The 24,051-nt window shown below is 38.8% G+C and overlaps 1 protein-coding gene across 2 annotated transcripts in view; it reads right to left on the bottom strand.

The window, feature by feature from the left end:
• The window catches only part of CDH12 (cadherin 12), a 1,418,552-nt gene that overhangs the window by 84,221 nt on the left and 1,310,280 nt on the right, over positions 1-24,051 (bottom strand). For both annotated transcript variants that reach the window (XM_082259248.1, XM_082259247.1), the window contains 2 exons: positions 23,702-23,869; positions 3,101-3,288 (listed from right to left, as the gene is read on the bottom strand). In XM_082259248.1, the coding sequence (XP_082115374.1) occupies positions 3,101-3,288; positions 23,702-23,869 (356 nt within the window). The remainder of the gene's footprint in view (positions 1-3,100; positions 3,289-23,701; positions 23,870-24,051) is intronic.

The following is a 24,051-nucleotide window of genomic DNA, read 5'->3' on the forward strand; positions in this document are numbered from 1 at the left end:
AAACAGAGCTTTCTTTTGGTGGTATTTGATCACCTGTGCGATTTTTACTTTTTGCGCTAAAAACAAAAAAAAGCGACAATTTTGAAAAAAATAACAATATTTTTCACATTTTTTTATATGAAACTCCCCCCCAAAAAAATGTAAAAATCAAATTTTTTTAACATTTTAGGCCAATTTGTTTTCTGCTACATATTTTTGGTAAACAAAATCACAATAAGCGTATTTTGATTGGTTTGCGCAAAAGTTATTGCGTTCACTAACTACGAGAAAGATTTATGTCATTTTTATTGTTTTTTTTTAACTAGTAATGGTGGCGATCTGCGTTTTTTTTTTTGCGGTACTGCGACATTGCGGCAGACAGATTGGACCCTTGACTGACATTTTTGACACTTTTGGGGGTACCAGTGACATTACTACACTAATCAGTGCTATACATATGCACTGTTACTGTAAAAATGACACTGTCAGGGAAGGGGTTAACTTTATTGGTAAACAGTGGGTTAAATGTATCCCTAGGGGCATAATTCTAACTTGGGGGCGGGGCCGTGGCTTGTGATGTAACCACCGAGACATACGATCCTACATAGCAGGATCGTACAGTCTCTGCAGTTACACCAGGGAGAATGACAGATGGCTGTGTTTACATTAGCCGCCTGCCTTTCTCCCTCTCCAGCGGGAGATCGCGAGTGGCCAGCAGACATCGGAGCCACCGGTCACTCACGCGGGGATGCATGTGAATGAGCGGGGGTGGGAGCGCACCTCCGGCGGCGCACACTCGCCCCCCACAGGTGGCTGAGCGAGTGACGTACCCATACGTCACTTTGCCCAGCAGCGGCTGCCTGCCGTAGTATATCTGCAGTGGACGGTCGCTAAGTGGTTAACAACCAGCTATTCTTCATACAGAATTCGAATTGGTCGATCATTTTTCACTGATCCGAATTCTAATCATTCTGAAATGTTTGGAATTTGTTAAAAAATAAATAAACGAAACGAAGCTTCACAAATTTCAATGACATTTTTTACTATTTGCTACTATTTCATTCGGAAATGTAGATCCATCCGAATCTCGGAATATCCAAAAACCCATTTGAATTTGTATTTGGACCAAAACTAATTGCACATGTCTAGTGTCCATTATTTCCAGTGGTTCTAATAAAGAATTGTAGCTCCAAGGCTGCTGTGTATACAGTATCCGTTTCTACTCTGACACATACTGGTAAGACAAACTGGGAAAACACACTGTAAAAAAGTTAACCATTGTCTTATAGATAGAATATCAGTTTCAGGAGGGGCTTTGTCAACAGAATGGAACTGAAGTGAAACCAAGATTCTTACTATAAGATAACAGTTAACCACTTGCCGACCGCCGCACGACTATCTACGTCGGCGGTCAGCCCCTCACAGGCAAAGTGACGTAGGGCTACGTCACTAGCTTGTGAGGGTCTAGGGAGCGAGCGCGCGCTGCCGGAGGCGCGCTCCCGCGTGGTCACGGACCCCCCCGCGCGTGTGACCGGCGGACCCGATGTCCGCCGGTCACTCTGCGATCGGCGGGGGAGAGGGAGAAAGTCAGGCGGCTTGTGTAAACAAGCTGCCTGTCATTCTCCCCTGTGTATGAAGGATGATCATACGGTTCTACTATGTACTACTCTTAAGCTACTACCACTGCAAGCTTTAACCTTATTGTGTCAGGACCTAGGGATCGACTCTTGGGTGACTATCGGTCTAACCTCGATTGGAGACTTATACAACCAAGGCCAGCTATCCACCTTCTCTGCACTACAAACCAGGTCTCATATACCAAATAAAGACTTCTTTAAATATCTGCGTATTCGGCACTCTTTGGGAAAAAACCTGTGGTCTTCCTCGCCACTTCCACTACAGATTATTCAAAATTATCTACAACCGTCTAAATCCCGCAGAGGGATCTCCTTTTTTTATAAGCTGTTGGCAAATGGATCAGATCAGCAAAAGCTTCCTTCCATGGACAAATGGGAATACCATCTACATTTCACGGAAGACACCAAAGGGTGGCACCAAGCTATGAGATACCCTCTAAAATTCTCCAAATGTTTGTCACATTGGGAATCGGCTCTTAAAATTCTCCATTTTTGGTACTACACACCAGAAAAATTGTCACGCATCTTCCCAACACAATCGAATCGCTGCTGGAGGGAGTGTGGACAATTCGGCTCGGCATCGCATATTTGGTGGTACTGCCACGAGATCACTGCATTCTGGAAAGCAATTGACTCGCTCATCAAACAAATTACGGGACAACAGATTTCATTGGAGCCGCAGACTGCCCTACTGGGAGTGGGGCTTCATAACTGGCACATAGACTTCCACCCTGTCATCACACACATCTTGATAGCGGCACGATTGGCGATAGCCAGAAATTGGAAATCCCGCCACACGCCTACATTGCGACAGTGTATACTTATTCTAAACCAGAACATGCATATGGAATACATGTTTGCGAAAGCTCACTACAGCCTAACAAAATTCTTCACATGGTGGAGCCATTGGCTTAGAAATCCTGATAGTAGTTTGGACATTACATAAACTTTACGGCTCTCCCTCCTGGCCCCTTGAACGGCAAGCACATGTACCTCATTAACCAATGCTGCCTACCTTCCCACTGTAGTTGTTTCCGAATCTATTGAGAATATATCAATCTTTATAGCAAAGCTCCTGCCTATGATTTACTCATACCATACAAAGGATACCCTCGTCTGGGAGTGCTCTAACTTATCTTTTTTGGAGCTCATATGTGACTCCTTTTTTTTTTTTATTGTTCTCATGTAATATTCAAATTTTCTAGGATATTGAATTTTGGGTTTCCACTAGCTGTAAGCCATAATCATCAAAATTAAACGAAGAAAAAAAAATGCTTGACATAAATCACTCTGTGTGTAAAACATCTATATAAAATACACTGCCTGGTCAAAAAAAAACTCAACTTCCAGGTTTTATTGCTAAAACCTAATTAAACAAGCTGAGGTTAGAAGCTGATTGGTTTCCCTGCAGAATTGTGACTAATTTTGCCCTTTCTAACTTCAGTAAATAAACCCCATAGTGTCCAACGTGGAAATAGAAATACCTTTTTTAGGATTAGTATTCCCTCCTGTGTATTATTGTCTGTTTTGATGTCAAAAAGATTTCCACCATCTCCAGGTACAATGCTGTATTCAATTTCAGCATTCTTTCCAAAATCAGGATCCACAGCTCTTATCCTTCCAATTGGTGATCCTACTGGAGAACTTTCTGGTACTTTTAGATGAAATATACCTGGAAACAGAGACAAGATAAAAAGATCATTTTGTACTGTATAGAAAACACCAAATAAGAACTCCAGAAGTACTAAAAAAATATGCAATACGTAATAATAGTCTTGGTTACAATATCAAAAGAATATATGGTTGCAATACCAATGCAACACATGGCTCCGTCATCTCCTGAATAATTTATACAGCAGTAGCACTAACTGCCACACCATATTTTTACCTCTTTAATTTACTCACGTGGTATATTTTTGTGTGTATATTTTATTGGGACAAGAGGGTTACGCTAAGAAGGTCGGTTTAGAGCAGTGATGGTGAACCTTGGCACCCCAGATGGTTTGGAACTACATTTCCCATGCTACTCAACTACACCGCAGAGTGCATGAAAATCATGGGAAATGTAGTTCCAAAACATCTAGGGTGCCAAGGTTTAAATGTGTCTAAGTAATGCTCTAAACCAGTGATGGCGAACCTTGGCACCCCAGATGTTTTGGAACTACATTTCCGATGATGCTCATGCACTCTGCAGTGTAGTTGAGCATCATGGGAAATATAGTTCCAAAACATCTGGGGTGCCACAGTTCACTATCACTGGTTTAGAGCATTACTTAGACACGTTTAAATACGCTTAGTGCATTTAAACCCTTTTGTCCTTCAAAAATGCCTTTCAATAAGTAAACAACCACAGGCAATTCTAAACTGAAGATTTAAAAAAATGCTTTTTTTTCTGTGGTGCAGAACCTAATTAAGATGATGATAAAATGAATAATAATAATATCAACTAAAAATATCCACTGTAAAAAATGCCAGAAATGCCCAATCTGAGAATGTATATTTGCTGAAAGAAAACATTCTCAAGATGCAAGTTACCACTTGAGACCACATTAACAGTTTGTAAAACTTTGAAGAATCCAGAGGCTTTTCAGTAATGCATTTGTCAACATCTTTTTTTTTCAGCTGGATCATGAAAAATGTATTCAAGCATGCAGGACAGGTTCAAATGTATCATGCCAGTCATATTATGCCCTAATGAAAATCCAATGGCAGCTGTTAAGAACATGTTATGTCCTATGGAATAAAATCTGCAACAGCTCATTTATCTCATGTGTTCTAAATTGATAGCCATATGTTATACAAATTGTATTTTAAATGCTATTTCATTTCAGATGTTACAAGGAAAAACATTGTGTTATACTATGTTACCAAAGGATATATTTTCCTAAGACCCAACTAAACAGCAATATGAAGTATTTATTAAATGCGACACTGATAAAAGTATGAGGAAACACCTGAAAAATGCTGAATTACTGAACAATGATGTACACCCTAATTGGTACATTTCTAGGATAATAATATTAAAATGAATAGTTGCTTTGGCTGGATAGTTAAAACATACGTAAAGCAAAAACTTTATTTTTACATTTTGGATAAGGTATAGATGGAATAAAAAATTAAAAAAAAAAAAATCTTTCAAAATCTTCCAAATAAGAAAGTCACTTCAACATACTGTCTTAGCAAAAGCCCGCACAGAGTGTCATTAAGCATCTACAGAAAAAACTATTTTAGACATGATATAAATATTCTAAAATGTTTTTTGTATTTTGTAGAAGTAAGCCACTAATATAGGTCATTTTAAAAGGAAGTGATCACGGGAAATTTAGGTTCTAAGTGTAAGAAATGGCTGGATGATCAACGGAGAGAAATCCTGTTTACAGCAAGTTGTTTTAAGCTTAGATTCTTCTTTTGTGCCAGTAGGGATAACTTAAAGCGTAACTCCACATTTTTTAAAGAAAAAAATTCCCCTCTGGGTGATCTTTGTACATTGCAAGGATTTTAACAAACTTTGTTGCAGATTCCTACCTTTAAGTCACCTGCTGACTGAGTGTAATGGGAGTGGTTTCATATGTATCAATCAGCTGAAGCAGCTTCAGGGCAAGAAAGCTGCTGTGCCTGCATCCGTTTAGGCGTGTTCCTATTGAGAGTATCTCACCAAAAATGACATTTTTGTTGCAGTGGATGTCTGAAATCTGACTTGCATCTTGGTGCAGACTTCTGGGAAAATGAGTGAGCCAGCCAAATTATGTTTCTGGGGGTGTTCTGTACACATTCAGCTCCTGGCTCCGATATCTACACAGCTAAGTATTATAAAACATTTTAAGATGTCCTACTCCCTCACTTAGCATCCTATGCCAACAACGTTCCTGGGGATGGGAAGTTTATCCCTGAAACCGTACACGCACACATCAATATCATTCCTAAACCGGGTAAGGACCCCACCTGTTGTGGAAGCTACAGGCCCATTTCTCTATAAACACTGATGCCAGAATTTACGCAAAGGTATTGGCGAATCGGGTATTGCTAAACTGAGTCTCTTCAGGTCAGACAAGGTTCATTCCCAGCAGGGGAGCTAAAGACAACTCACTTAAGACTCTTATGTTATTTACACACAATTGTCATTAATCCAAGCTCACTCTGTTATTTTATACTGATGCTAAAAAAACATTTGACAGGGTGGACTGGGACTATCTTATGTCTATATTAGCCCACCTAGGTCTTGGACCACGGATGCTTTGTCGAATTGCAACACTTATATAGTCACCCTACAGCACAAATCCAAGTCGACAGTATCCTTAGTGATTCGCTCATTTTACACAATGGAATGAAACAGGGTTGCCCGTCATCCCCCTTCAATTTGCCCTCTCCCTTCACCCCTTCCTCTCAATCATTTGACAAGACCCCAACATCCATGACATAGTTGTAGGACAACAAGAACATAAATATGCAGCCTATGCTGACAACACTATTTTCTATTTATGGCAGCCTAGGATCACTTCTCCTAATTTGATGTTGTCTTCTGAGACCTTTGACAAGATATCAAATTTCAAAATTAATCTTGTTAAATCTGAGATCCTTAACTTTACTGTTCCACATTCAGAAGTGCAAGAGTTGAAAACATTGTTCCTGTTTGTGTGGCAATTATCCTCACTGAAATACCTTGGGATCACATTTACACCGTCCCTTTCCAAACGTTTTTGAACAAACTACATGCCCCTCCTTAACACCATCAGACAGGACTTTAATCATTTGTACCCACTTTCACAAACAGGTTAGGCAGAAGTAAAGGTCAATAAAACGAACGTGTTGCCCACCCATCTAGATCTCACTTTGATAAAACTAATGTTACCACCAGCAATATTTCAATCCTTTCATATCCTCTGTTGCATTTGTTAAGATGATGTTTATTGGATGTTCCATTATCTAGATGAAACAACTATCTAAGACTGTAATTATAACGATTAAATGTATGTTATCTTTAAAACTTTATTAAAGACATATTTTGTGAAAAAAAAAATGAACGTGTCGCCACAAATATTGTTTTTGTTTCAGATGATTCCCTTTGGAGTGCCACCTGGCTACTTTACTATACTTCATTCCATTATTGGAAAGTACATTTGGAAGTGATCCCCACCTCACCTATCCAGAATAGTTTTTTTTAGATTGAAAGAACCCAAGGGATCTTGCCTACCAGATTTTAAAGGATATTTTCAAGCTATGGTTCAAAGTTGGATTGCAGAATGGACCTTCTGCCAAAGTAGTAAGCGTTGGGTTCAATTAGAGTGTTGGTTGGGTCAGTCTACACTTCATCTGCTTCCGCTTCCATGGATACCAAGGCTGAGCTCCAAACCCCCATTGCTAGCTTTCCCACCTCTAACCAGCCTGTACTGGATACACAACAAAAATAAATGATCCTAACCCTGCACCGATCCTTGCATGCTGAATTTTCTAATCTTACCCACAAATTCTCAGCTGAAATCTCTATGCTGGGTGAAAGAGTTAATCAGGTAGAAAATACAATAGCTGATATTACCACAACTGTTAATGACCTAGTTGACACAAATTATTAAATCGAGTAAGAAAGACATTGGCTCAGTGCAAACATAGCCGTTCTGGAGGATCACTCCCGGCGAAATAATTTAAAACTAAGAGGCCTGCCTGAATCCGTACCTGCTCACTATCTTATGCAATATGCCAAAAATCTCTTCCACTCATTAGTGCCTGAAATATCCCCACTGGATCTCACTATTAATTGCATACATCGCATACCCAAACCCTCATTTTTACCTGATGAAGTCCCCAGAGACATGCTCATGAGGGTTCACTTCTTCTTCACTAAAGAACAAGTACTGAAGAAATCCCATTCCCTAGAGAAACCCCCGGAACTAAATGCAATCATACATATTTATGTGGATCTTTCAAAACACACCCTGGATATCCGCAGGCAGCTAAATATGATCACTAAAATACTCCACAACAACAACATAGCATACAAGTGGAAACTCCCGACCAAACTATGTGTAGAACACTAAAGAGCGACCCTTACTATCACCTCCCTGAAAAAAGTTTTTTCACTAGTATGTGGGAAATGGGGCATCATATCTATCCAGGCCACCCATTTTGGAGCTTGCAACCATCCTGACAAGATCCCACCCCTGTGGTTCAAATCCCATTCTGGGTCTCGTTCCAGAAACAGCTGACCTACAACAAAAAGCACGGCTAACACTCATGGCCACCTAGTCTCCCTCTGCGGCCCCTCAGCCATCACACTAGTTCCACTTGAACTGTTTCTCCTCAACCTGGTTGATGCAGGCTACTTGGCTTCTTCAAGGCTGCATAGTAATGACTGTTTTGTTTCTTAATCTTGTTATTCCTCCTTTTGCATCCCCTATGCATGTGAACTCCATAAACTTTCTAAGGGACTACCTTGGTGTGTTATCCATGGATGTATCCAGAACCTACTCTGCTTTCCACCATCTACAGACCAAACCTACCAGCATAACTGCCTTCTGTCTCGGTTTGAATGTGAGTATTCCTCATCACTTTTTCAAATGGCATTTAAAATACTGACCCTAAATATAAAGGGCCTAAACCACCCTGCAAATCTCTTTGGCAGACAGCACAACAATCGCACTGCGATATTATCTGTATCCAAGAAACCCACTTTAAAGAATCCACCACTCCTCCTTGCCACTACAAAAACTTTCCACACATTTTTTCAACGTCCAGCCAAGGGAAAAAAATGCAGGGTCCTAGTAACTATTATTAAGTCAACAGACTTTCTATTGCATGAGAAATTCTCTGACCCCAACGGGCGATACATAATTCTGATCTGTATCATCGCAGCATCTAAATACACTTCGGCCTGCCTTTACGCTTCAAATTCACGCCAAATGTATTTTCTTAACAAGCTTATGAAGAAAATCAAGAAGCACAGACAAGGTTTTTTGATCATTTGTAGGGACTTTAATATAATACCCAATCAATCTCTAAACACTTCCAATCTGTACCTCAGACACTTCTCACCCATGCTGAACTTTCTCCGCACCCATGACCTACACAATGTTTGGCGATATCATCATATGACAGAGAAAAACTGTACCATTTTTTCTGCCCCCCACAACTCCTACTCCCAAATAGACCGCATTTATTAGACAAATGGTTATTGCAATCCATTCCTAACTCTTCTATCAACACTATAACATGGTCGGACCATGCGCCTGTGAGCATCACTATCAACTTCTCCTTCGCTTTCAACCCTAACAAACTTTGGAGAGCCAACGCTCACCTCCTACAAACATCCCCATAGACTGAAGAACATTCCAATGGGACTATATCCCTAATGCCTCTACTGGGTCATGCTTATTTACCTCCTTGCCACACTGATACAGTCATGGACTGACACTCGACCATTATTACTGCATCAGGTGTTCCAAAATGGTGTACTTATGAATGGCACTTTCTTCAATCCATACGCTCCCTGCCAAAAAATATTTGATCATGCAAAGATCTTAGTCTAATAGAGCATATATTTGCCTCAAAGCAGGGCATATCAAGGGGAATATCACAGTTTTGTCTAGCTCTTCAGGATTTCAAGTAAATAGAATATCCCACTAACTTAACATCCTGGGAGGCTGACCTAAAGCAGTCGCTTATTGATGCCCAATGGGATAGAATCTTACATCTTGCTCATATCTCCTCATTATCCTGCAAAACGACTGAGATGAACTTCAAGTTGCTGTCCCATTGACATTACTCCCCAGCTAAGTTACATTGGTTGTTACCTGATTATCCATTTCCTTGCTGTGAGGATGTGGCTTGGAGGCCACACATGCTCATATAGGATACACATGTCCTCTCATATGCCCATATTGATCTTTCATTTAGTCTCTAATGGTATTCATAAAAGGCTATTTAGTGCCTGAATATCCATGGGTATTTCTATTTCACTGCTCTACTGAACCTATAGGCCCATGCAAATGCTCCAATACTCCCCATTTACCTAATGCAGCAAAATATTTGAAATGGCAAGTGGGCCTCTCTAAAACTTTGGTTCCCAACCATAGACTGTATCTGTGAAATGGAAGATCTCACGTATGAGTTACATAACTCACAGTTACTTTTTAACAAAACCTGGGCATGTAGGCTAACATTTCTGACTACTTCCCGTTATGCAGAGATTATGGCCTCTGACAATTCTGAAACTCCATAATTATCTTATGGGTTTTCATGATTGATAGTGGTTGTTATTTACTTTTCATGTAACTAATTGGGATGTCTTTCTTTGAGCATAGCACTTAACCCCCCCCTTCCCTCCCTTTTTCTGTATCTGTTTGCTCATTTCATCCCTTTCCACTTTTTTTTTCTCTCCTCATACACTTTGTTTTAACATTGAAACTTAATTGAGATGACTGTTATTGGCCAATGGTCAACTACATTATTTTTGACTGCTTTACCACATGATATAGAAGCATCTCTATGTGTTTTTTGCACATGGTTCAATAAGCATGTATTAAAAAATAACTAAAGGCTTCTTTTCATTTTTTATTTTTTATATTTACAGCCTACTGAAGAAAAAAAACAACAACTATTGTGTACAGATTCCATAGCTGAAGCTGCAATTTACACATATGGTTTAAGCAGATGACTCATGGGTAGGTACCATAGAGCAGCCTTTCTCAATCAGGGTTCAGTGGATCTTAAGGTTCCCTTGAATATCCCTGGGTTTTCTGTCTTAGATAACTGATCACTAACTCAAATGATCTTTTTAGCTATCTGTAAGAGGGAATTCTTCCCATTGACCAATTATATAGGAACATTTACCCCCAATATAATGGCCTTTTTCCCACCAGCATAAGGGAAGGGGACCTTCAAGTATGTTTACAAGATATTAGCTCTGCTAATTGTCATAGAAAACTAGTCATTTTTTCAGCAGTATACCCAGAACTGAAGATAAGCACTCTGCTTTTTTCTATTTTTGGGAAAGTAAAGTTAAAGTGGTATTAAACCAAAAACCAACAATGTATATATTGTAGCTTACCAACCATTAGATGTGGTGGCTGCATTGGTTTTCTTTTTTAGGCTTTATTCCCCAGGTGTTTTTCAACTGGTGATCTGGCCAGTAACACACCTCATGTATTGGCGTGCCTCCACTCTGCGTGAAGGGGGCACACCAGCAGTCTGGTGGGAAGGAGAGTGCCACATGTACTAGCAGATTTAAATACACTAAAAAATTGAAGCCAAACTATAAGATATAGTCAATGTAATCAATTACAGCAAACAGTTTTTTTTCTTTTTAGGATAAAGATTTTACATGAATAAATAAAAGCTGATCATTGTAAGAACCCCATCCAGTGTTATATGATTTTTCTCATTCCTGTAGACTTATACATCTAGAAAAGAGCTTACTGGCTAGAACACCAGATGAAAATAGAGAAAAGAAAACCTAAAAAAAGAAAATGAATGCAGCCATCTCTTCTGAGAATTGGTAATCTGCAATATAATAAATGTTTGCTTTTGGGTTTAACCACTTCTGGACTGGAAGGTTTTCCCCCTTAATGACCAGGCCATTTTTTTCAATACGGCACTACGTTACTTTAACTGACAATTGCGCAGTCATGCAACGCTGTACCCAAATAACATTGATGTCCTTTTTTTCCCACAGGTAGAGCTTTCTTTTGGTGGTATTTGATCACCTTTCCATTTTTTTTTTTTGCACTATAAACAAAAAAGCGCATCAATTCTTAAAAAAAAAAAAAATATTTTTTACTTTCTGTTTTTCTGCTATAAAACATTCCCAATAAAAAAAAAATTAAAATTAATTTTTTTCAAATTTAATCCAATATTTATTCTACTACATATTTTTTTCTCCACTGCTGCGGTCCTCCTCCAATACTGACTGTCTCCATTGTGTTGGCTCCCGCTGTCTGCCATTTATTATATAGCCATGGGGCATGGCCATCTAATGACATCATCTCATGAGACAAACTTGACAGAAGATAGCAGTGGCAGAGAAGATAGCACTGGAGGGAGAAGACCGGAGGAAGAACACCGGAGGAGGAGACTGAAGAAGACACGTTGAGGAGAGGAAGAAGACACATTGGAGCTACAAAGGGGGACATTCTTTACTTTTCATAAAGGACTTGTCAAAAACCATCTCTTGATTTTATTTACCCTACACTGCTTTTTTGGAGGGTGAATGGGTAGGGGTACAATGTAACCCATATTCATTCACATAGGGGGCCAGATTTTGGAGGCCCCCTAGTAAAAGGGGGCTTCCAGATTCTGATAAGCCCCCTCCCCACAGATCCCCACAACCACTGCCCACAGTTATCAGGAATAGGCCCTTGTCCCTATCAACATGTGAGCAAGGTTCTTTGAGGTGGGGGTCACAGAACCCCCTTGCCCTAAAGCACTGACTTTCCATGTTAAGGGCATGTGGCCTGGTATGGTCCAGGAGAGGGGGTGCTTGCTTATCCCCCCCTTTCCTGACCTGCTGGGCTGCATGCTTGAAACAGGTTCTGGCATGGATTTTGGTGGGGGGGGCACGCCATTTTTTAAATTTAATTTTGGTGTGGGGGTCCCCCTCAACATCCCCAGAGCACAAATTGCATGCCACAAGTCGGATCAGTTAAGATGATGATCCTGTAAATTTTGCCCAAGTCAGACCAAAGTAGTGCTGGAAGCATTTTCAAAGTCGGAGCTACACAAGTTGGACCAGTTAAGACGGCTCTCATAGGATAACATTGATTTTGACATGTCATGTGACTTGTGCTCTGGAAGTCGGAGCACAAGCCGGATCAGTGTGTAAGTGTTAAAAGCTGTATGAATCTTGTGTAAAAAAAAATCATAGTTAGACCCTTATATCTAAGGAAAAAAAAAAAAAAAGCTGCTGAGCTGCATGTATGCATTTACACTTTTTAGCCTGAATATAGATCTGAGCCTGTTCTTACAAGAAAAGTTGTTACATTTTATTAGTGCTAAAATCTTCTTGATCCTGTATATTCCAGTTACAATAATGGGCTATTAGGAATGTGTGGGATTGGATGTAGCAGCAAGCTCCGACATTGCCTTGGAAGTTTTAGAGATTTGTCTGTCAGAATGGCCTAGCATTCAGCTGTCAGAAATAACTGGTGAGGAATAGCTGTGTTTATTATCCATTGGTATATCAGCAGCAGCATTGAAATGTTGGTGACATATCTTTGTTTATTTACAAAGCCAATTCATCACCATCCTAATGCTGACTTGGTGATCAATGATTTTGTGAGAAAACTAGAAGTTAAGATTAAAGTTTAGGTTAGTGTTAAAGTTAGAGTTAGGGTTAGCATCAGAGTTAGCTTTTTGGTCAGGGCTTATGTTAGCTTTTTCATTCTATTCTTTAATATTTTGTTTCATGCAAATTCCCACTAAGAAGTCGGCATAGTAAAATGTTGATTACAATTCCAATTAATGAGTAGTTTATGGAAGTTCAGAAAAATCACCAACTCATCCTTAATTTTCACCCTTGAAACACTGAATTTAAATTCCATAGGCTCACTTCAGGTTTGCACAATACCAGTTTTGGTAATATCTACCTGCCTTGGTTTGCATGTTGCAATATCAACAAGAAAACAACAAGCAACAAGGAAAGAAAGAAAAGGGTTAGGTAATGAAGGATGCCCTAAATGTCTGTTTTAGTTAACCATTGTAGTTAGTGATCCCTTTTGCCTCTTTGCCTTTACCAGATTTACGAAGATAGAAATTACCAACTCCTGATGTTCAAACAACAAGTGTCTCAGACACCTAAAAGTAAGTGGGATTTTCTGAAGATTTTCATATATTTTGATATTTTTTGCTTTGGGTGCTTTTTTTTTGTTGATAATGCAGAACCAAGGTAAATCTCAATATTATCGGTAAGAGAAGTCATCTTTGTAATACGCTTAGCGGTCCCTTAACAAGTTGAACTTACAGACACATGTCACTATTTTGGTTGCATGTCCTTGCTACCCAGCCACAAAGAGGTAGACTTTGCAAAGCGCTTTAAACTTGATCATGTTTGATTATCTTCTCTGGTTACATGTTTATCACGTTGCTTAAACACACTGCAGTAAGCTCAACAGGTCTCAAAATCTTTGATAGCCAACCTTTGACCTTGACGTCAGTTTCTGCATGTTATATATTTACTGTGGAGCATCTTGGACATCTTGAACATGTTAAAAAGTATTGTCTAATGCAAATTTCTGCCACTGAACTAGATAATGATTTATATCAACACTTACTGATTCACAATGTTTATTCATGATGCATATACCCATGGTGCTAGCTATTTAAATATTCAAGGCACTCAGCTAGCCAAGTGCAAGTTAACCTTGATTATGTTGCAACATCATATATCATATAACAACCTTTGTTGGCTATACCTAGCATACGACTATCAATAATCATGCCTGTATCATAATTCAATTTAAATTGTAATATATCTTCACTTTAGAAACAGGCGGTTTTATTGCAAGAAGGGTTCCTAAAATATTAATAGTAATAATTAAATAACAAAAAGTGTTATTTGTAAGAAAGCGGTAAAATAAGGTTAATGAAAGGATTTTGTAAATATTATTTGCAGTCTATAAAACAATTTATAGTGATCGTATTTAATTGCATGTTTGTAAAGGATAAAATTATGTGCTTTACTCACTATGAAAAGGTAAGTTTCAATTACAAAGTATAATGAAACATTCAAAGCCACAAGTATTTAAATTAAAACTAACTCTAAATATACATATTTAAAAAAAAAAACAATTAAGTTTACCTTTGGAAACATGTTACTATACATGTTCCACCCAAATTTTAGGGTGGAACAAATAACGTGTTCCCAGTGCTGCAGCTGCCGTCTGCTTTCCCCCTCCCTGTGTCAGCAGTATGGGGAGAAGTTCCCCGTACCAGCTGTCACTGTTTGAAAACTGCTCTGTGTGTGAATGAAGTATAAGCCCCGACATCCTTAGCGGCTGGCGGCTTGTGATTCTCAATGAACTACCAGGGCGCTGTGGATCAGTTCATTGAGTCTTCATGTCAGCGAGTATCAGCTTATGTGCACAGGATGTACGGGCAGGCAGACCGGCGTGGCATCAGCGATCTGCTGATCGTTGGTGCAGTGTTTTACAGGCTCCTACTACAAAAAAATTATAAATGCACTTTTTTACCTGCAAAAAGATGTACACATTATTATTTTTGTAGAAAGGTGAACTTATCCTTTATGTTCCTAAAATTTCTCAATCTTTTATTCCTAATTAATAGTTATCATAATAATGCTAGTTTTACAAAACATTTTGCCCTTGTTTTTTTTATTTTTGTGAAGCTATATAAAGATGGCTAATTTTGCTCTGCTGTGTAATTTTTTTACAGTCTTGTAATACATGCATCTCTACCACACTGAATCCAAACAGGTGACATATACATTCTAGGGTCTGTAGACAAGAGAGGATGACTGACCATGATCAGGTTTACTTTTATTTTATTTTATTTTTTTTTTTCTAAATTAACAGTTTATTGCTGTCTGGTTAACATTGTGAAAACCTATTATGATTTGCTTATTTTACTATCTAGGCAGTTAATTAATTTGTTTCTTTTTTGTTTAACATGCATTTAAGAAATCTGTTCACTACCAGGTTTATGTTTCTCATCCCTTTTTGTTAACGCATTTAAAATTTTTGATTTGGTCATAGTACCTGGGACCAGGTGTGTGTGAAGTGTTGATGGTAAAAAAAAAATGTTTTCTTCTTTTTTTGATAGAAGACTGCCCAAAATGGGTACTTTAGCATGATATGGCACCAAAGAAAAAAATTATATCACATTGTGCAAGGTTTAGTGGCTGCTGCATTTAAAATTTTTGATTTGGGCATAATACTAAGGACCAGGTGTGTGTGAAGTGTTGATGGTAAAAAAAAAAAAAAAAAGTTTTCTTCTTTTTTTAGATAGAAGACTGCTTAAAATGGGTACTTTAGCGTGATATGGCACCAAAGAAAAAAATTATATCGCACTGTGCAAGGTTTAGTGGCTGCTGCATTTAAAATTTTTGATTTGGGCATAGTACTAAGGACCAGGTGTGTGTGAAGTGTTGATGGTAAAAAAAAAAAAAAAGTTTTCTTCTTTTTTTGTATAGAAGACTGCTCAAAATGGGTATTTTAGCATGATATGGCACCAAAGAAAAAAAATATATCACACTGCAAGGTTTAGTGGCTGCTGCAGCCGTTGTACCTACTAACACTTTTGTGTTTTATGGTGTCTGCCATTGGTTAAATACATGGCAGAGCAATAACACTATGAGAAGGAAAGATGGAACTCAGCAGTATGTTGAACCATTTGTTTCATGAAAACTTCCACAGGTTGAAAAACAATTTGTTTTGGTTCTCTTGGTAGGAAACACAAGTAATGATTACCCTACCAAGTGAAGCACCTTGACTATGGTCTTTTGAAGACAGATTGGAATAGGCTGTATTTTAAGGAAGAGTGCTTGGAAGAGAGGAGGATAGGGAGAAAGGACAAGATTAAGTGGTACAGTGGCTCAAAGTCAATGTGTCATATTCAACATTATGCTGTGACTGTGAAGACAACAAACTATTTAGCTGACATGTCAGACACTTGGCAAGGATTAAATGACATACTATTCTTGCAACATTTTTTTTAGAACAGCAACATTTATTCTTAATATTTGGCTGTGTTATAAGTATAGAGTAGATAAAGTAGTTTATATGTTATCTATGCATTTGATGCTGAATTTGTGACTTTAAATATCATCACAAACAATACAACTGCAAAGGAAATACTTTTCTCACTGCATTCATATTTATACATGATTGAAAGGGATGGAAGGGCAGCATGGGGAAACTCACTAAACTCCACCAGGAACTAAAATGCTGCATCCATGCAGATATCCACATTGGGAAATTCAGTGAATTAAGAGTCAAATCTGGACTCAAATAATTTCTCTCGTATAGATACCACTTAACGACCTAGCCTATTTCTGACACATGTTGTTTACAAGTTAAAATCAGTATTTTTTGCTCAAAAATTACTTAGAACCCCCAAACATAAAATATATATTTTCAGCACAGACTCTTGAGAATAAAATGGTGGTCATTTCATTATTTTATGTCACACAGTATTTGCACAGCGGTCTTTCAAACTCAATTTTCTTTTGAAAAAATACACTTCATTGAATTTAAAAAAAAACTAAACAGTAAAGCTAGCCCATTTTTGTGTATATTGTGAAAAATAATGTCATGGCGAGTAAATAGATACCTAGCATGTTACAGTTTAAAATTGCTGCCATTTCAGGACTGTGCAAAAATTACAGTACCTAAAAATCTCCAAAGGGATGCTTTAAAAGATTTTAATGGTTACCAGTTTAGAATTACAGAGGAGTTATTTTGCTATAATTGTTGCTCTCGCTCTTACAATTGGCAAAACCTCACATGTGTCATTTGAACACTGTTTACATTTGCGGGCGTGACTTAGGTATGCGTTTTCTTTGGTGCGCGAGCACACGGGTTGCTTTTAAAAAAAAAAAAAAAGATTCTCCTATTTATTTATTTTTTTTCACTGTTCCCTTTAAAAAAGAAAAAAAATCTGATCAATTTTATTGCTGTCACAAGAAATTTAAACATCGCTTCTGACAGTAATATGCAGTGACAGGTACTCTTTATGGAGTGATCTGGGGTCAAAAAGACCCAAAATCCCTCCCTTGCACTTACAAGTATTACAAATGCCAAAATCTGCATTTTTGAATACTGTAGGTTTTTTAAAATCGGCCAAACCCAAAGTGGCATCGTGATGTCACTTTCGGGTTACTTCATCGGAGACCCGATCGAAGCTGAATCCAGCTTAATTCGGGACTCTGATCAGCCGGCGGATGTGCCGGCTGGTTGCTTTGGTCTCCTGGTGAGACGAAAGACCCGGGCAGAGCGGAGGAAGGCGGCGGGAGGGGGAGGATGTCCCGCTCCTTATGATAACAGCCGAGCGGCTGCTGAGCCACATTGGTTGTTATCATTTGAAAGCCGACCACTGGCTCCAAAAAACGGTACTGGGGCGATGCCTCTAGCTGCAGGCATCACCCCGGTACAACCACTTCTTTAAGCTGACATACGGGTACATCCGTTTGCGGGAAGTGGTTAAATTATCTAGCTACAAATTGGAGGAAGGTGGTTCCAAAATGCGTGATATAGCTTATTAGTCAGGAGAATATAGATATTAAATTTGTTCTTATCTTGATCCCTGAAAACAAAATAATGATTTATTAATTTGTAATTGTTGTCAAAGATTTAATGTATGATTGATCACAAATACTGGATTTTTACTATATAACTGAACTACATAAATAATGAATGCATTTATTATGCCTATCCTAAGTCTGAATGAACTGTTCATTTTCTTACAAGTAACATTTTAACAAATACCATGATATCAAAGATAAATTTGGTAGGAAGGTAAAATTCAGGCCGCCAAGGGAAAAGTGTGATGTCTAGGTCACTGATATGCATAAAATCAAAAGGATGAATGCAGTTTAAAGGAAAATGCCTCTGGTTACTAATCATTTTGAAGTGCACTAGTTCATCAAGAAAGTAAATTCAAAGTTATTTCATAAATTCAGAATACATCTTCCATACTAAGTAGTTGAAGAATATCTTCTCTCAGAATTTTATAGATCCTCTCAATCTGCACAAATGTTTTAAAGGTCTTTTTTTCAAATATTTAAAATATATGCCATGATTTGTGTAACACAGCATAACTACTTTGTAGTTTTTTTGTTTTGTCAGTTATTGTTATATAAGTAATATTTTTATCACATACAGTGCATTCAATAATGTAAATATATAAAGTACATTGTACTGTCTTTAAAAAAAGGAATTCAACATTTAGTTCTCATGCACACAGCCATACGGGGGCATGAATATACAGAGTCTGCATAATCACATTCCCAGAGCCCAAAGCTTCTGCATTGCCCATTGAGATGAATTAGAAGATGCGGCTGTACATGGCTATGCACTAGGGGTTGCGTACAGCACCCGCACGTGCACAAATATACACTCCGATCCAAATAGTGGCACCTAACCATATCTTCTACTTCATTTTAATGAGGGACTGTATGCAGCAGCAGCAGCCAGACCCAGAAAAGTGAGTACACAGGCATTGTGCACTGTACCCTTTATGGCCATGTACATGTGAGGAATATATATAAGCATAATTTTCTGAGAAAAAAATTCCTTGAGGAGCTATACACATAACTTATGCTGCTGTTCAAAAATGTTGATAGTCAAGGACAGTATGCAGGCAATTCAACATAACTATACCAAATACATTTTTATAAATTGGGTTGTAAATGACATCCGCTTTCTGTTTTTTTTGGAGCTCTCTGGAGCCTCTTTTACTTTAGCATGGCATGCTCAGCTTCAGGTATAAATTGCCTGTTGATCTGAATTCTAGATATCTATACCTATGAATAGTCTACTACAAGGTGTAGGACACAGAATGTATAGGAATATTTCAATAATTCACTTTAGCGTTTGTACCATAAATTTGCTAAAAAGTCACACCAGGTGCCTAAGGAGATGTTCCTCTCTGCATTTGGAAAGCTGTAATAATCAAACAATGATCAACATACTTGTAATGACTACTTGCCTTCCTTATTCAAGCAAAACATCTCCTAGGTCGAGTGGCCATGCACACCTCTGTGTTTTACCACGGGTGTCACATCAATAGCCAATAAGGCACATCACATCATTCGGCCACATGCGTAACCTCTTCAGCCCCAGAAGGTTTACCCTCCCTTCAATGACCCGGACATTTTTTGCAATATGGCACTGCATTATTTAACCACTTCCCACCCGCCCTATAGGCAAATGACGATAGGAAGGTGGTTGCATTATCCTGACCGGACGTCATATGATGGCTGCAGGATAATGCACTCTGCGCCCCCCGGGGGGCGCGCAGTGTGGCAATCGGTGATACGGCGTGTCACTCTGACACACCGCATCTCCGATCTCGGTAAAGAGCCTACTGACATAGGCTCTTTACCATGTGACCAGCTGTGTCCTATCAAAGCTAGTCACATAGTAAATAGGAAGTGCCGTTGATCGGCTTTCCTCAGTTTGTGCCTGACAGGGTAGAGAGCTGATCTGCGGCTCTCCTGACGGGGGGGGGGGTCTGCACTGGTAATCAGAGCATTGATTACCAGTGCAGACCCTTGGGGTGAGGTCACACTGGGACCAACAGGGATGCCCACCCAGGGATGCCCCCCCATGACCCCAGGGATGCCCACCATGGCCAACAGGGATGGCAATCAGGGCTCAGGGAGCCCGCCAGTGCCCTCCCCATCATTTCTGCCCACCAGTGTTCTCCCCATCAGTGCTGCCCACCAGTGCCCATCATTGCCATCTATCAGTGCCGCCCACCAGTGTCCATTATTGCCCACCAGTGCCGCCTATCAGTGCCCATCAGTGCCGCCTATTAGTGCCATCAGTGCCACCTATCAGTGTCCATCAGTGCCACCTATCAGTGACCATCAGTGCTGCCTATCAGTGCCCATCAATGCTGCCTATCAGTGCCCAGCAGTGCCGCCTATCAGTGCCCACCAATGCTGCATATCAGTGCCACATATCAGTGCCCATCAGTGCTGCCTATCAGTGCCACATATCAGTGCCACCCCATCAGCGCCACCCCATCAGTGCCTGTCAGTGCGGCCTCATTAGTGCTCATCAGTGCAGGAAAAAACATATCTATTTACAAAATTTTATAACATAAACAAAAAAAACTTTTTTTTTTTCAAACTTTTCGGTCTTTTTTTATTTGTTTAGCAAAAAAGAAAAAAACCTTTTGGTGATCAAATACCACCAAAAGAAAACTCTACTTGTGGGAAAAAAAATTACATATATTTGGTTTAGGTACAGTGTTGCATGACCGCGCAAAATGCAACAGCGCTAAAAGCTATAAATTGGCCTGGGCAGGAAGGGGGTGAAAGCGCCCGGTATTGAAGTGGTTAACTGACAATTGCGCAGTCATGTGATGCTGTACCATAAAAAAAAAATGATGTACTTTTTTTTTTCCAGAAATAAAGCTTTATTTTGGTGGTATTTGATCACCTCTGCGATTTTTATTTTTTGCACTGTAAACAAAAAAATACCAACAATTTTGAAAAAAAAAAAAAAAAACTTTATGCCCAATAAAAAATGTAAAAAATGAAAAGTATTCATTAATTTAGACAAATATGTATTCTGCTACATGGTAAAAAAATCCCAATAAGCGTTTATTGATTGGTTTACGCAAAAGTTATAGCGTCTATAAACTATGGGGCGTTTATTTTCTTTTTTTTTTTTTTTCATTGTTTTTACTAGTAATTGCAAGGATCAGATATTTTTAGCCAGAATGCGACATTGCGGTGGACAAATCTGGCACTTTGGGGGACAAGTGACACCAATACAGTGATGAAAAAATGCACTGTCACTGTACTAATGACACTGGCAGGGGAGGGGTTTACATCAGGGGGCAATCAAAGGGTTAAATGGGCTCCCAGGGAGTGATTTCAAACTGTGTGGGGGATACATTGATTAGGATAAGTCAAGATCCATGTTTCTGCTAAGCAGAAAAACCTCCTTCCCTCTCACAGAACGGCAGTCTGCCCTGTTTACATTATCTTCTGGGGTGGTCCAGAAGGGGTTAATGGGACCATTAAAAGAGGATAACAAATGTTCCTAATTTATATCCATAATTAATTGCACCATCTAGTGATGTAAACTTTTTACCATTCTTGATGACTTGCTGCCCAGTGATTTTTCTCCACAACCACCACAACCCGAAGCTCAGTAACATTGTTTCACTGCACTGCCACTAAATGACAGCTCTCCAGCATTGCTGAAATGTAAACAACAGCCCCCTCAATAGGCAACATAATTGACCAAATATGTTGTTATTGGTAATGTCACTTTTAAAGGACTACACCATACTGTTTTATCATTTCAATGTAGCTTTAAGGCATCCTCCAAGAATGTTATTTTAAGTTTTTTGTATTTTCAGTGTTGCCTTTTAACCACTTAAGGACCAAGCCCATTTCTGACACATGCTGTTTACAAGTTTAAATCAGTATTTTTTTGCTAGAAAATTACTTAGAACCCCCAAACATTATATATATATATATATATATATATATATATATATATATATATATATTTTTTATCAAAGACTCTGGAGAATAAAATGGCGGTCATTGCAATATTTTTTGTCACGCGGTATCTGTGCAGCAGTCTTTCAAACGCCATTTTTTTTTAAAAATTACATTTCACTGCATTTAAAAAAAAACTAAACAGCAAAGTTAGCCCATTTTTTTATATTTTGAAAGATGATGTCATGCCGAGTAAATAGATACCCAACATGTTATGGTTTAAAATTGCGCACACCCGTGGAATGGCGACAAACTACAGTCAATAAAAATCTCCATAGGCGACGCTTTAAACATTTTTAATGGTTACCAGTTTAGAGTTACAGAGTAGCTCTTTTTTTTTTTTAATTATTGCTCTCGCTCTGGCAATCGCAGCGATACCTCACATGTGTGGTTTGAACAGCGATTTAATTTGCAGGCTAGACTTCCGTATACGTTTTCTTTCATGCGCGAGCTCACGACAATGGGGGAGGTTACATTTTTTGTTTCCTATTTATTTTTTTCATTTTAGCACAGGTTTTTTTTAAAAAAAAATCTGATCACTTTTGTTGCTGTCACAAGCAATGTAAACATCCCTTGTGACAGCAATAGGCAGTGACAGGTACTCTTTATGCAGGGATCAGGGGTCTAAAAGACCCTAGACCCCTCCACTGCACTTCAATGTATCCAAGATGCTGAAAACTGCATTTTTGAATACAGTCACTTTTTAAATTTGGCACCCTTAGCAGCCGAGTAACCCGGATGTGACGTCATGGACGCCGCCTCTGGGTTACGTCATCGGAGACCCAATCGAAGCCACATCCAGCTTTGACCGGGACTCTAACGAGCCGGTGGACGTGTCGTCTGGTTGCTCAGGTCTCCCGGTGGGACAGGAGACCCGGGCAGAGCCACGGAAGGCGGAGGGAGAAAGGGGGTAACGATTGTGCGGCTCCTGAGCCACATCGGTCATTACCGCCTGAAAGCTGAACGCCGGCTCTAAAAAATGATATCGGGATGATGCCACTTATTGCAGCCGACATAGGGCTACGTTGATTTGCAGTAAGGGGTTAAGCCACATGAAAAGACATTATATGTTTTATTTTATTTATCTATATATGTATTTATTTTACATTAGTCCTGACCACCATGCCAGTGCCCAGTTACTCATGGCCTTTTCTTTTTAAACGAAAGTAGACAAACTAGCAATGATAAAAGCTAAAAAAAAAGTTAAACACTTGGTTCCTATAGTTTATTTATCTCCTACAGGTATTTATGTAGCACCATCACCTCAGCATTTTACATGCTTTTTAATCACATAAGTCCCTCCTATAAAGTAGCCAAAAATGTAAGGCCCCTATCTCACATACTATATACTGTATACACTAGGACCAAGGTAGACAGAAGGCATTTAACCTACAAGAACTGTATGTCTTTGGGAAGGTATCAGGTAAAATTCTGCTGACACATGTTGAACTGAAGAGCAAGGATGCCTATTTATTTGACACATATAGCAAATGCATATACCAAATGCATATACCTAAGCAATAGTAATCGTATCATTACTAATATATACAGTAAACCATTCTTAATTCCTTGGATACACACACCCTTTTCAAAGAAAAATCTTTCTATAAAATGTGTCCAAATCGTATTATTCAGATTGCCATACTTTAGGACATGAGACTTTTAAAGGTCCAATAAAGTAAATATCTGGTCTAATTCATGCAACAGGAAAAACATGAAAAATGTCCCTTCTTACCTTGTTCCTCCATAAGAATACCAGTTTTTGCTACAGATGTGCCTTTTGCTTTCAATGTGCATTCAGAATATTTTAACTTTGGATTTTCAATATAGAAAAGTAATAAAAACAACATATTTAAAATAAAAGTATATATGAGCTAATCTTGCATGCAAAAGCACCTACTTTTTGGAAATCGAGGGGGATTGTCATTAACATCAGTAAGCGTAATATTAACGGTTGTAGTTCCTGCTAAACCTCCTAGTTGCCCTCCCATATCCTTGGCTTGTATAAGAACTTGATACTGTTCTTTGACTTCTCTGTCCATGTTTGGTAAAGCTGTTCTGATGACACCTTTAAAAATAAATAGAATACAATTACAGCCACAATTAAGCATTTACGTTGCACATTTTTAAAAACTCAAAATGTCTTTAAAACCAACAAACACTTAATACTAAAATGTGCAATGACAGATGGTATACCTGTAAAGTATATCTCCCCATGGTGGGCATCCAGGCCTTGCAGATGGCCATGTT

Source organism: Pelophylax lessonae (assembly GCF_965119305.1).
Source record: "Pelophylax lessonae genome assembly, chromosome: 5".
NCBI lineage: Eukaryota > Metazoa > Chordata > Amphibia > Anura > Ranidae > Pelophylax > Pelophylax lessonae.